The 14,464-nt window shown below is 33.9% G+C and overlaps 2 protein-coding genes across 2 annotated transcripts in view; one reads left to right on the forward strand and one right to left on the reverse strand.

Moving 5' to 3' along the window:
* LOC106302956 overlaps nt 1–5,758 on the forward strand; it is a 7,030-nt gene extending 1,272 nt beyond the window's left edge. The window contains exons 2-3 of the mRNA XM_013739350.1: nt 5,524–5,555; nt 5,656–5,758. Coding sequence (XP_013594804.1) covers nt 5,524–5,555; nt 5,656–5,758 — 135 coding nt within the window. The remainder of the gene's footprint in view (nt 1–5,523; nt 5,556–5,655) is intronic.
* Nucleotides 5,759–7,706: 1,948 nt separating this feature from the next.
* The window catches only part of LOC106302957 (inactive tetrahydrocannabinolic acid synthase-like), a 12,272-nt gene continuing 5,514 nt past the window's right edge, over nt 7,707–14,464 (reverse strand). Inside the window, exons 2-3 of the mRNA XM_013739352.1 lie at nt 9,671–9,828; nt 7,707–8,836 (exon numbers count right to left, since the gene is read on the reverse strand). Coding sequence (XP_013594806.1) covers nt 7,707–8,836; nt 9,671–9,828 — 1,288 coding nt within the window. The remainder of the gene's footprint in view (nt 8,837–9,670; nt 9,829–14,464) is intronic.

The raw sequence follows: 14,464 nt of genomic DNA on the forward strand, positions 1-14,464 counted from the left end.
TTTGGTTCGGTTTGGTTTAGATTTAGTTTGGTTCTTTAAAAATCTATGAAACAAAAAACAATTTAAAGCTCGATGACAAAACTCTTAACCACGTCAAAGGAAGAAATACATAATAATCAAAAATCAGACTATTTGTAATCCAATTAGCGTAACAAAGACTTGTAAGCATTCCAAAACCTATTAACTAAAAGACTATTTGCATCTACCTTTTTGTTTTTATTGATCCTATAATAACTTTATTACATAATTTAGAGAAGGAAAATTGGAGAAGATGAACGAAACGAGATGGCTATGATTTAGATGCTTATAGTTTTTAGGTTTTGTTTTCAGTACAATATTTAGGTATTAGGATTATTTGAATCATATTTGGATTTTTTTTAAAATATATAGAAGTTAAGAAAAAATGGAAAACGAAACTTTAACTAAAATTTACAATATGTTAATATATATATTGGATTATTGGTTTGGTTCGGTTTGGTTCGGTTTGGTCGGTTTGAACCCAAACCAAACCAAACCATTCGGGTTGAGTAAAACATGAACCAATTGGGTTATGTAAAGAGCACGGTTTGGTTTGGATCGGTTTAACTTCGGTTCGGTTTGGATCGGTTCGGTTTGGATTTTTTGTCCACCCCTACGCAAAATTGAGGTTATTTTCCTTGTGTACTTCTTTTTTTAATAGAGAAAAATCAATATATTTTCATGTATTTATTATCAAACATTTAAAAAAATGATTTTCCATTATTTAAATATGGAACATTAAATTATAGGTAAACATATAATGTATGTGATAAAAAAATTGAAGGTTCCAACTCTAAAAAGAATTAGATTCAGAGGTGTCCTTCAATAATGCGGAATTATTTTCTTAACAAAATTTGTGATTTTCTCATATTTAATTGTTTTAAAATAATAATATTTAGGGATGTAAACATTTAAGATATGTTGATTCTTTTATTTTCTTATAAATGTATTGTGTAGTTTACTAGTTTCAACCCGCTATAACAATATGGGTTAGCTAATTTATTTTAAATTAAATTAATGTAATTTCTTATAAATATTAAAGATTCTTTATTTTAAACTAAAACTAAAATTTAATTAATATTTAGTTATAATAATTTAATAATTAATACTAATTTTTTTAGTTATTCAAATAATAAGAGTCAACATATTTATAACATTTTTATGATAAAATATGTAATATCTAAACCTAATGCGTATTATTATAATAGTATAATTATTTCATGTGTGATTATGCATTTTTAAATAAACTGTCTAATATATAAGTAATGACTGAAGTACTTTTAAAAATCTCTAACAATAATTTAATTCAATGACGTTTCCCGTAAATCAAACGTTAAATGAAGTTAGTTCTATATAGTTATTCTGTTCTAATAGAAAATATTACTTTTGACCCCATAACATAATTCCATATGTTCTAGTGTTGTCACTTTTGACCCCATGATGATTGCCCCCAAATTCGGGCAGCATTTACCAGCTACAGCGTATGGATCACCCCCTATAACAAGTCGGAGATTTGGGCTAGCGGTTTGTACGCCGACCGTAGCCAAGGCGACGACACGTTGGCTGTATGGTCCCAAAGGTAACTTACATACATCTCTATTAATTAATATGTTATAATTTGACTCTTTTGCATGATTGCATCCATTAAAATGCGCAAAAGTAACATGTTAGCTAGCTAGCTCATAACCATTTTTATGTATTATTATTTATTTTGTGTTAGTATATATATAACTATATTAGAGTATACAAATAAATCAAAATCAATATCTCTTGTTTATTTATAATAATATTTTGATATATAAATAAAAAAATCATCTTATTTATTTTATATGGTATATAATTAATTTCAGTGATATTGACATAGATATATAGTATATATTAATATAAATATTTATTATTGAGACTTCTACTCATACGATTTTATTAACATTCGTATATTTGTTGTAACAAAAAATTTAATGTGTGAATTTTTCAATGCAAATTTAATATTAAAATATTAAGATCTCAGTAATTTTTCAATGAAAATTTTGAAATTAAAATATTTATGTATGTTTATATGGTATATAAATTAATATAAATGATATTAAATATATATATATATATATAATATGAATATCTCTTAAATGCAACTTCATATTCATACGATTTTATGATCATTTGTGTCTTGTTTGAACAAAAAATGTTAAATCATTGATCAAAATTTTCAGTGTGGGACTTTTACCATTTTTAGTAATTTATAGTTATTTTAAAAGATTCAAATATAATATATACGAAAAAATTAAAATTTTTAATTATATGATTAATGTTATTGTTTAATTTATTTTAATAATATAAAATTAAACAAAAAGGAAGAATGATACAAAAATTGTTATCAAATATTTATTATTTATAATCATAATTGTCATATATATGTAATATGTTACTCATATTTGGTAATTTCGTAACTTTTACTTAAGTAAAGAATAGAGAATATTATTTTGTACCCTAGTAATCATTTTTTGATAATTATTAATTAATTTAATAAAAGTATAATATATATTTAGATATGCCAATTATTTTTCTAAGGATTGTAAGAATCATATTAGTGATGATACGTAGCTACCAAAACATGTTGTAATCAGGGGCGAATCTAGAATTAATTTCTAGTGGGTGCAAAAATTCAATAATTGACAAAAAAGTGAACGAAGACGAGACATAATGGGTGCACAACAATATTAAACCATCTCATCTAGCTGATTTCTGTGAATTTTTACATGCAATATTGTTAATACTAATAAAATTATGGGAGCACTTGCCACCATAGTCATTGCCTTGGCTTCGCCCCAATGACGGCTCCTCTTCACCTACTCCAGCAACTGAGAAAACATGGAAAGATCATGATGTACTAGTCAAGAGAAACGAAGTGCTTCTGTGAGAAAAGCCAATTTGCACCAGGACCTGAAAAATACAAAATCTGTCTTGGAGAGCCCAACTTCTTCACAGAAAAAAAAAACTTGGAGTTACTATTATGTATTGAAGACAGTTTTCAGGAAATGATTAATGGATTTTCTGAAAATTGGGTGATATTTGCGTGAGGATATGCTGATGGGGAGACAAGATTAGCGTTAGTAACGATGATTTAGACGAAAAGACGGTGTCAAATATCCAAATGTGACTACTGATTGTGGAAGTTTTAGGTTCTTCTTTGGAATGAATATTGTTCTCAGTTTTCAACCTACGATTTCTTCATTTGATTTCCTAATTCCTGTTCTGGATGTGAAGTTTATGTCAGACTGCAAATTTTTCTTTGAGGTACTCTTCACTGAAGAATATAAGAAAGTTGTAGTAGATTGCAGCAACGAATTAAGCTTTTGGTGATGATAAATTGGTCTCAGTGTAAGATGAAGAACTTATGACTCTTTCTGCTCTAAATATGGATCACTATGAGATGAACGAGATATGCAGCTACAGTTGAATGCTGAGATTTCAACATCAAATCTGATATCAAAGAATAAAAATTTGAATGCTACATCAATGAATGTTAATTAAAGAATAGAAAACCTAAAGTATTAACTAGGGGCTTGTCTCCCAAATGCTGCCGAGTTTCCTTCTCGGCGTTTAAAAAGAACCTGACTGGGTTTACTGTTAACCACTGAGATCCTGGTTATAATAATCGTATCAATTTCAAATCGCTTAAACCAAACCTCAGTTTACCCTGAGAAGTAGAATAATTAATCGTACCTGGAAATGCGGGAAACGTGCCATCATTTTAAGATTTTGTAGATCTAATCTTGGTGCCTCTTCTTTTATCGCACCATTTCTTTATTATTACTCTTAGAATCTACTCTTGTAAATTCATCAAGATTAAGTTCCTCTCTAACATTGAAGTGGAGGGACTTAATGTTGGAGAGACTATATTCCTCGAACAAGGTTCATTAAGTAAACAGAACTTGGCCCAATTAACTAGAAGGCAGTCAAAGAGATGATTTAAAGAGGAAAAGGAAAGAGTCTAGCTATAAAAGCAGAGCACCTAGATGAAAAGAAGGGGATTCACAAATATACAGAAGTCGGCATAACAACTAAGGCACATCTTTATCGTTCTTGCCAAATTCATCACCTCTTTACGATTTCATCGTTTTTTCCCTTGTAATCGCTTTGGATATTCAATATGTATCTTTTAAATAACTCATCATCGGATCTGTGCATTCATTTCGTACATGCCGATTAAACAATAAAAACTTTGATGAATGAATATATGGGGTAAAATATTAGAGCACCATTAACCCTGGCACCCCATTAATTTTTTTTTTGGTTTTTTGTCTGATTAAAAAACATAAAAATAAAATAAAAATGAACTAATCGTAGGCCATCACGTGTCAGTGGGGTCCGCGAAACAGTGGAAGACTCGACGCTTAATCTGGCGTTTTTGGCACATCTTCTTCCTCTCTTATGGTGGGACCCACCACTTGGCACTCCATTAAGCGTCTCCGTTAAAGATGTTCTTTGCTCTTAGATTTATAGTAAGAGAGTAGAGAGAGAAAAAAAGAGAGGAGAGAAGAGGTATATCATATCGTAGCCATTGAGCATTGACTGAAGTGACGAAATAAGAAGAAAAATTGTTTGATTTCTTTTACTTTATTTTATGCTTTTATGCTAGTTGCAAAAGAACATCTATCTATATATATATATATATATATATATATATATATATATAATACTGTTTCCTCTCTTTTGAACGCGCCAGGTCAGAAAGTCAACAGATGTGTTGTCGACACGTGTCCTGTTTCACAAAATGCATCACATCATTTTCACTGAAATCTGATGGGCTTCAATCGTTAAGCGTATATATATAGATATGTGATTTCTAATGGGCTCAAAGAAAACATTTTGGCCCATTAAAAACTGTCTCTTTAGTCGCTTTTAATTTTTCACAAGATGGAGACATCCTTCTCTAGGGTTCGTCGTATCCTCCAAGCTCTGATTATTTCCCGCAACAATGGTGTCTTGATTCATCGCCATTAAGAAATTCTTAATTGCATAGACGCACATCAAGCACAAAGTCTTATTCAATGCTATGTATCCCTCTTCGAGATGGTGTTTCTACACCTATAAAAAGGCAATATAAAAACGAAAGTCTTCTTCCTTTGAATATCATCCTCATCATTCGTGATTACTCCAAAAATTCATTCTCAGTATATAAACATTTGGTCTCTCTTTTCTCTCGGGACAAAAGCATCAATTGCATCAAGCATGTCTGACTGCTTCAGCTTCCGTGTCCTCCTTCCCTCACGTAACTCCACCAAATCCACTCTTTCTAAGGCTCTATCTCCCTACCTCTCCGTCATGAACCGTCATCTTCTCTTGTTAAACACACCTAAAATCTAACTCTCCGGCGGCGAAGAAGGCTAAGTCTGTAGCGGGAATGTCTCTCCCGAGATCAAATAGCACCACACAATCGCTACAGAGATGATTAACAACCTTCAATGTCCATTGATTAACAACCTTCAATGTCCATATTATGCTTAGATAGAGACGATTCCAGTTCCTCGACACAAATGGTTTGTTCTTCTCTTCTTCTTCATCCAGATCTATCTGTAGTGGTTTGCGATTGTTTGTTCTTAGACCTGTTTTGATTTCTTTAAGATTGAATTTTGGTAGTGGCCAAGTATTTGGTGGCGCAGGATCGTTCTCCAGTGAAGTTCAGAGTGATGGATATGGTTTGATGTCGTACTCTTCTGGGACACACCAAAAAGCTGAGTGAGAAGTTCCATCTTATTGGTTACATATATTCTGTAAAGTATATTTTCTTATACCTCCAATTATGCATCTTTATGGAATTTTGTAGATTGTGATTAAGTGTTTAGTCTTTATTGTAACCAATCTTTAAAGCTTCATTTTTGGAGGACTTTAAGTCTGAACGTTCTATAAGGTTTGAATAATTTTCATGTTTCAAGGATTTAGTAAAGATACTGACTTTGTAACTTTATCATGTGTGGATTCACATGTTTATTCTCTGGACAAAACGTCTAAGAGGAACCAGATTGTCAGTGCATCTCAACAAGATGAGCCTCAGCTAGAAAAGAAAAGTGATTGAAAAGGAAAACATAAAGCCAAAAGGTCAAGTGGTAAATAAAAAAAATGCAATCGTTTAAATTTTAAAAGGCTGGACTTTAATACTGTGAGTTGCAACTGTTTAGATCTTCAAAAGTGTGGACTTTGATACGTTGAGTTAATTTCTCAACCTTTAGTATTCGACAAATTACTGTATTACTAAGGGTCGAATAAAGATTGGAAAATATATATGCACTTAATAAAGATTGGAAAACACACCAACATTATGTCCTTTAGGCTTTAGATAGTGTGGATACATACCGTGAGAAGATGATGGATCGTCGATCATCCATCATGGTCTTGATAACGTTTATATGATTCTTGCGACGGATTTGTTTTTATTGATCCTTCACCTAAATTTGTTAATGATTGATTTTAATTCATATTCATGAGGATTGCTGGATATATATGTGATGACGGTATAGGTCGATGTCCATACATGAAAGGTGTCAAGGTTACAGTTATGGTTCCGAATGGAGCTTCCATTTCTATATACTCTTGAGCTCAAGGATGGTGGATCTGATTACCTTGGGAAGGATGTCCCTAAAGGTGAGAAACTTCGTTGTTAGTGAAACAAGTGTTATCCGATTTTTGTCCTATTATTTTTTGTAGATGTCAATAAGGTGTTGGCAATGTGAACTCGATCATTGGCCCATGTTGATTGGAAGGATGATTCTTTCCTTGATTTATGTTTAAGTGCTTCAAGATTGTTTCTAAAGTTGTTTTTTTCCTCACATTCATTTTTTTTTGCTGTTTCTTGCAAGATCCAACTCAGCAGACTCCTATCGACAACTTCATGGTCGATGAACTGATGGAACCCAAAAAGAGTGGAGATGGTGCAACCAAAAGGTGATTCAAGGGTAATTCATGTTTTAGTATTTACTTAATAATAGGAGACTAGATTTTGATCTGCGCTTTGAAAGTGGGATTTGTCTATTTTGTAAACCTTTTATTTTATAACTTATAAATTTATATTATACCATAGTATATAAATCATTATTACTATTTTAAATGGGTATAAAAAGAAATATAAAATGTGTTTGTGTATACTGTATGTGTAAAACTTGAAAGTGTGAGATTTTCTATTTATTGTATTAAATTGATTCTATTTATTATATTAGTCATTATTTAAGAATATTCCCTTATCGAGTTAAAGTATTTTAGGAAATATTAATTAATTGTATTAAACAAAAATTTATGAGTGGCATGTGATTGTAAATATCTAACCAACTAAGGGCATAATCATACAAGAGATTCTATTTTAATAGTATAGATAATTATAACCATCTGCTTTCTTCTTTTTGTGTACATCTTAGATCCAAATCCAATGTTATTTTATTTTACTTACTTTTGTATAACAAACATTGAGAACGTAAAATAATTACATTAATGGAAAAATAAAATTTCTTATTAATTTATCAAACCGTAATAAGAACAACAAAAACAAATAGTAAAGATTAACATTATTTTTCAGTATAGAATCAATTAATATTTTTATACCTGTATTAGGATTTAAAATATTATTATATTTTTTTTATTTGCTTATCTGTTCAGGGCGGGTTTATCCTAATTCATTCATATTTTTGACATTGTTGTCGTTACCATGAACTTAGCCTCTTCGAGAAGGGTAGCGATGGGATACTCTGCTCGTGCCTGAAGAAGTTCTCTGGGTCAACCTTTGTTTTAATTTTCACCAGTCTGTTGAAATTGTTCTTGAAGTACTGGGCTCCCCACGTTTGAGCTTTTATGAAGTTAGCTTTCGAGTCTTTCGTATTCGCTCCCAAGTCTAGATCACGATAATTCACATATGCTAGCCTTGGATTGCTTGAGACATATGGTGTCATGTAACTGTACATTTCTCTGATCCATTTCGTTCGTTTGGTTAAACTTATGCCGTCCTCTGACGTCGAGATCGTGGCATAATGAATCTTTAAGATGGTTCCCTTTCTATGCGCAAATGGGGTCTCAGATTCAGGAATCTTTGCCATAATTTCACCGTAGGGAATCATAAACATAGATGATGTGTTTTCTTCAACCAATTTCTTGAACATTCCTTTGAGACCAAAAGGCGGAATGGGTTCTGTAGCGAAATCTGACTTTCCTTTGAAGTACACTTTTACATACGGAGACAACTTGGGGTCAAGCAAAACTTCCAGAGGAGAATCTGTTGGGAATCCAGCATTGGCAAGAACGGATTCAATCCAGCTCACTTCGATATAATCCTCTTGAGTTAGCCCTAGTTCCGGAAAATACTTCTTCATAACCTCCATCAAGGTGCCTTTCTCGCCAAGAAACTGACCTTTGTATTCTAAGGTCAGTGTCTTGTCCCCCGCAACTCTGAACATCACTCGTAAGAAGAGCTCTTCAACGAGCTTGTCGGCAATTCTTTGCCACTTTGAAAGAATCTTGGTTTCTGGGTCTTGTTCTAATGTTTTAGTAACGGTGAACATGGTTAGGGTTTCAGGAACGGGAACAAGCTTGACCTTCCATGCTAGAATTACCCCAAAAGTCCCTCCACCGCCTCCTCTAATCGCCCAAAACAAATCCTCTCCCATCGCAGCTCTGTTAAGTAATTTACCATCTGCATTAACGATTACTGCGTCTAGAACGTTATCTGCAGCAAGACCATACTTTCTCAACAAGGTGCCGTCCCCACCTCCTGTTATATGCCCACCTATGCCTACGGTTGTGCACAACCCTGCTGGGAACCCATGGATCTTGCTCTTCTCTGCAATTCTGCATAGAAAAGTGTCAGGAAGAAAAATAGTCAGCCAAAGATTTTTAGAAAACGTATTATAAAAAATCTACCATCAACACAAGTCTACCACTATAAAACTACTACATAGTGACCAATAAGTTCAGTTATGGCTTGTTTTCGTAAACTAAAAAGATTGTATAATTTTACTGCTACTCTTCTATAAAATTTCACTATAACAAAATATTATCATATCCAAACCACCTGAAAGTCTATCACCAATAAAACAAAATATATGACGTAAATCTAATCCACCATTAATTACAAATAAATTTACCATCATTACATATCTAAAGATGACAACTGTTTGATCCAAAAATGGTGTTTAAGCTGAAATGTTCGTTGAATCAATACAATAAAAGAATCTAAAAATAAAAGATTAGATTCTTGAGGTTTAGGAGAAATCTTGAACAATCAAATGAGAAATGAACATCAAAAAGAATTTATAGATCAAAGATTGTATTACAAGAGTGATCAAGTAAATCTAAATCTATAAATTCTTTGTAAGAAGTGTTTGATATGTAAAATGGGAGAAGAGATATCCTTTCTAAAAAGTAGGTAGCCTAGGGCTTCCTAGCAATATGAGCCTAATTTAATGTTTAATGGACCTCGAGTTAGATGTAAATCCACCTCCAACAACAACTCTACCAATACTAACCAAAAATCTATCATCACACAAAATAAACCTACCAATCAATAATCATATACGGCATAAGTTTACTATTCGACCAATACATCTAGGTTTGGACGTTTATAAAGAAACTTGAATTCGATCTGAACAGTTACGAAAATCGGAACATACTTTACCATCTGCATTAACGATTACTGCGTCTAGAACGTTATCTGCAGCAAGACCATACTTTCTCAACAAGGTGCCGTCCCCACCTCCTGTTATATGCCCACCTATGCCTACGGTTGTGCACAACCCTGCTGGGAACCCATGGATCTTGCTCTTCTCTGCAATTCTGCATAGAAAAGTGTCAGGAAGAAAAATAGTCAGCCAAAGATTTTTAGAAAACGTATTATAAAAAATCTACCATCAACACAAGTCTACCACTATAAAACTACTACATAGTGACCAATAAGTTCAGTTATGGCTTGTTTTCGTAAACTAAAAAGATTGTATAATTTTACTGCTACTCTTCTATAAAATTTCACTATAACAAAATATTATCATATCCAAACCACCTGAAAGTCTATCACCAATAAAACAAAATATATGACGTAAATCTAATCCACCATTAATTACAAATAAATTTACCATCATTACATATCTAAAGATGACAACTGTTTGATCCAAAAATGGTGTTTAAGCTGAAATGTTCGTTGAATCAATACAATAAAAGAATCTAAAAATAAAAGATTAGATTCTTGAGGTTTAGGAGAAATCTTGAACAATCAAATGAGAAATGAACATCAAAAAGAATTTATAGATCAAAGATTGTATTACAAGAGTGATCAAGTAAATCTAAATCTATAAATTCTTTGTAAGAAGTGTTTGATATGTAAAATGGGAGAAGAGATATCCTTTCTAAAAAGTAGGTAGCCTAGGGCTTCCTAGCAATATGAGCCTAATTTAATGTTTAATGGACCTCGAGTTAGATGTAAATCCACCTCCAACAACAACTCTACCAATACTAACCAAAAATCTATCATCACACAAAATAAACCTACCAATCAATAATCATATACGGCATAAGTTTACTATTCGACCAATACATCTAGGTTTGGACGTTTATAAAGAAACTTGAATTCGATCTGAACAGTTACGAAAATCGGAACAAGGTCTAAGACTTATGTACTCTTAGGTTTGTGTACAACCTGAACCGAATTAGGATTTTAATATATTCAAAAATCAGTTAAATTTATTATTACTTTTTACATATCTTCAAGTAGTTTAGTTTTTTAGAGTATTTTACAGATTTGTAGTTTGTATACAATTTTTTTTTTGTTATTTTGAATATTTTTAATTGATTTAAGTAATTTGACAAGTTTTGATCAATTATTTGAATATCTTTTGGTCAATCTCTTTAGTTTTTAATTCAGATTTGAGTGGTTTTAAACATAGGTTAACACAATTTGAAATTAATTTGGAAGAAACCGAACCGAACTCGATTCAAAAATTAATAAAATTAAATAGAACTCATAAACATAATATACCAAATACCCGAAAATCCAAATTAACGTAAACAAATTCGAAAATGACACCGAACGCTCCTACCCAAGTACGTCTATCACCCAAAAGTAAATCTACCACCGTTGACTAACATGTGAGTTAATTTGTATAAGTATGACCTATTATGATTACGTGTAGTCACAAGTATCACACATTCACACGTAATTTCTTTAATTTCGTGGGCTATTTGCTATGTGTACTAATATATTAAAGTACCTGCAAAAATAATCTTAAAACCTCTAAGATTTTGTCTATTCCAAATGTAGTTTCAAAACCTTAAATTTTAAGATTTTTTTTTTTGACTAAAGACTTTCAAATTAAATATAAACGAACCATTACAAGATAAGACGAAGGTCTTATAGCTGGATAAAGTTTGCATGAAAGTGGTTTAATCTCCTCCTATGAAAACATAGAGAAAGAGACTAGAGTAACCAACAATACATGAAAGACAAGAGCAAGTGATAGGATCCATGGCCGCGACGACCACGTTTTCCTCGTCCTCTAACTGTCTTCCAATCCAAGTCTTGGTATTTGGTTGGGAGTTTTATTTCCCTTCCACCTCTTGTCAAGCTGAGTGAGCTAGAAGGCTCTGTCACAACTTCATCCACAGCTCCTAACAATGTGAAACGAGAGGGGCTCTCAAAAGCACAAGCGTTAGATGATGTGGTTAAAGGATCAACAACTAAAGTTTTTCGAGCCTCAGTGTTGATAATGCTTGATGGAGAAGACTCCATAATAAGTGTAGTAATGGGAGTAGATTGTTGATCTACTAATGTGGATAAAGTGTTGACGGGGCCAAGTGTAGCAGCAAGATTCTCCTGCTGAATGGGTAAGGAAGAAGGTGCAGAAGATATCAATGTGCTTCCCGCAGCAAGGTGGTCGACAGTAGTATCTGAAGGAACAGAAGTAGGTGGCGATGAGTGAATGGTTTCAAGTGTGGAATGGAGACCTTCTATCTCTTTAATAGAAGTCTGAGCTGGTGAACTAGCATTTTCCTTTTGTTGTAGGACTATATCAATATCCACTACAGGGACCTCGGAATGGTTATCTTTTGGAGCTGACGAGCAAGGTTCTCCTGCTGAATGGTTATCTTCTGGAACCTGGACGGTCGGAGATGGTAGAAGACACCTCTTCGCCTTGTGTTCGAGGTTTCCACACCTCTCACACATAGATGGAATCCATGTGTATTCTACATTAACAAAGAAAATATTACCTTGTTTATCATCCAGTGCAATAAGTTTCGGGAAGTCTCTATCCAGCTCCATCTCCACTAGAACCTTTGCTTCGCCCATACTAGTAGGATCAAGTCGAGGTTTATGCGTAAGGATAGGTTCTCCAAGTCCTGAGGCAACATGACTTATTCCTAGTCTTGAATAGCAACAGTCTGGTATATTCTTCAAATTGGCCCATACCGGAAGCGTGGAGACTTCAGGGATCTTAAAGGATCCTTCGGGAACCCATGGCAATACAAATAGCAAGCAATCATCAATATGCCACACCCCTCTCTGAATAACCCAATGACGAGTAGGTTGATGCGGAATATGAAACAAGAAGGAAGAATCACCAAGCTTCTTACAACTGATCTTACAACTTCTTCCCCATATTCTATTGACCACAGCATGCACAAGACCCCCCGGTGGTAAAGAACACTTATGGAACTTTCCAATGATGTACTCATCCTTATTTTCAGGACCTAGCTTAAGCACTTTTTAAGGAATAGATACCTCAGGTGTGCCATCAAGACGGTAGGTAGGAGTGGCTGCACGGTAAAGGTTCCTCGACTGAGCATTTAATCTCGCAGCCTACGGAAAGCGGAGACTCCCATCGGCTTTTAGTTCTGGAGGAGGAAGCTTCTCGATCGGAGGCTGGACAGCTCGAGTAGGGAACTTACTCTTTGGTTTCTTATTTAAAATCTCGTCATTTAAGGACGGCCAGAGAGCGGCTAACTGATTCCCAACTATCGCCGGATCGTAATCATGAGGAGTACATGGTTCGGAAGGCGTGGCCGGAGGTTTGAAGACAATAGGTTTTGCCCATGAACCTAAAGAAGGGACAAACTTTTCAGAAGCTTGAGTTCCGATATCCAAAGAAATTGTTGTCGGATTTTCATTCTCAGGAGCTGATATCTGAAGCTGATTTGAAGGAGAAAGAACCATTTGCGATGTATTGTTGACCATGGGAGTGGATGTGTTCTGAAACTCAAGTGACGATGTTCTCTGCAACTGAGCCGTCGGAGCAACCGAGTTTGGTTGATTGACGTCGTTAAGTGAATCTGAAGGAGGAGCGTCACTAACTTGAGTAATTCCAGCTTCTGATGTCAATGGAGGACTCACGGATTCAGGTTGAGTTGTTTTGTTGGTCATCTTTATCGGAGCCGACGAAGTCCGCAACAACAACGACGATGAAGACAGAGACAGAGAGGTACCGTTTGTTAAGTCCATCAGAGCCGGTGAGGTAGCCGACGACAGAGCCAACATCGAAGGGAGAGTCAGGGAGGTTGGTGACGAAGACGGAGAGGTTATTGATGAACCCGGAGCTGCGTCAATCTCCGACGCCATGAAGATATCCGGAGAGAGGATGATGGAGAGGAGGAGGAAGGTTACCGGAGTGGCCTATTTGCGACGACTCACGCCGGAGAACGTCGAGATTGAATCGTGAAGCTTGCTTAGGGTTTTCGCTTTTCTTGTCGCCGTTTAGGGGCGCGTGTCTTGCAATTTAGGGGCGCGTTCTTAAATTTTAAGGTTTTAAACATTAGAAATTTTACAAATTTTAAAGTTATGTGTCTTTTAAATAACCATGTTAACTTTTATATATATCCTTTTAGTTTTTAAATATATTTCCTAATTTCACATATAGAAATTTTCAATTCTATAAATTTAGGCTCATAACATATATATAATTAACAAAAAGGTAAATATATTATTTAAAATTTTATTAATCGATCACATATTTGAACACTACAAAAATAATTATATTCACTACAAGAAAACATATTTTTTACTAGGGCAGTATTCGTTGTAAACTCGTCGTAAACGGGGTGTTACGACGAATTAACGTCGAAAGACGTTTCGTTGTTAATGTCCGTCGTAACGGAGGTTTCGTCGTAAACGACTCGTTACGTTTACGACGAAATATATTCCTCGTAAAGCGGAGGGAAAGGATTCGTCATAAACGACACGTAAGCTTTCGTCGTAAAGCACACGTAATTGTTTCGATGTAAAGCACACGTAAATACTTTTGTTGTAAATCACTCGTAAACTTTTCGATGTAAAACCCTCGTAAATATTTTGATGTTAATCACTCGTAATCATTCGATGTAAACTCCATGTAATGTTTACGAGGAGTTTACATCGTTTCTTATTATATTATTATTAATTAGTATATAATAAATTTTAATTTATATTTAATATTCAGAATTTAAAATA

Source organism: Brassica oleracea, chromosome C7 (assembly GCF_000695525.1).
Source record: "Brassica oleracea var. oleracea cultivar TO1000 chromosome C7, BOL, whole genome shotgun sequence".
In the NCBI taxonomy this organism is placed as follows: domain Eukaryota; kingdom Viridiplantae; phylum Streptophyta; class Magnoliopsida; order Brassicales; family Brassicaceae; genus Brassica; species Brassica oleracea.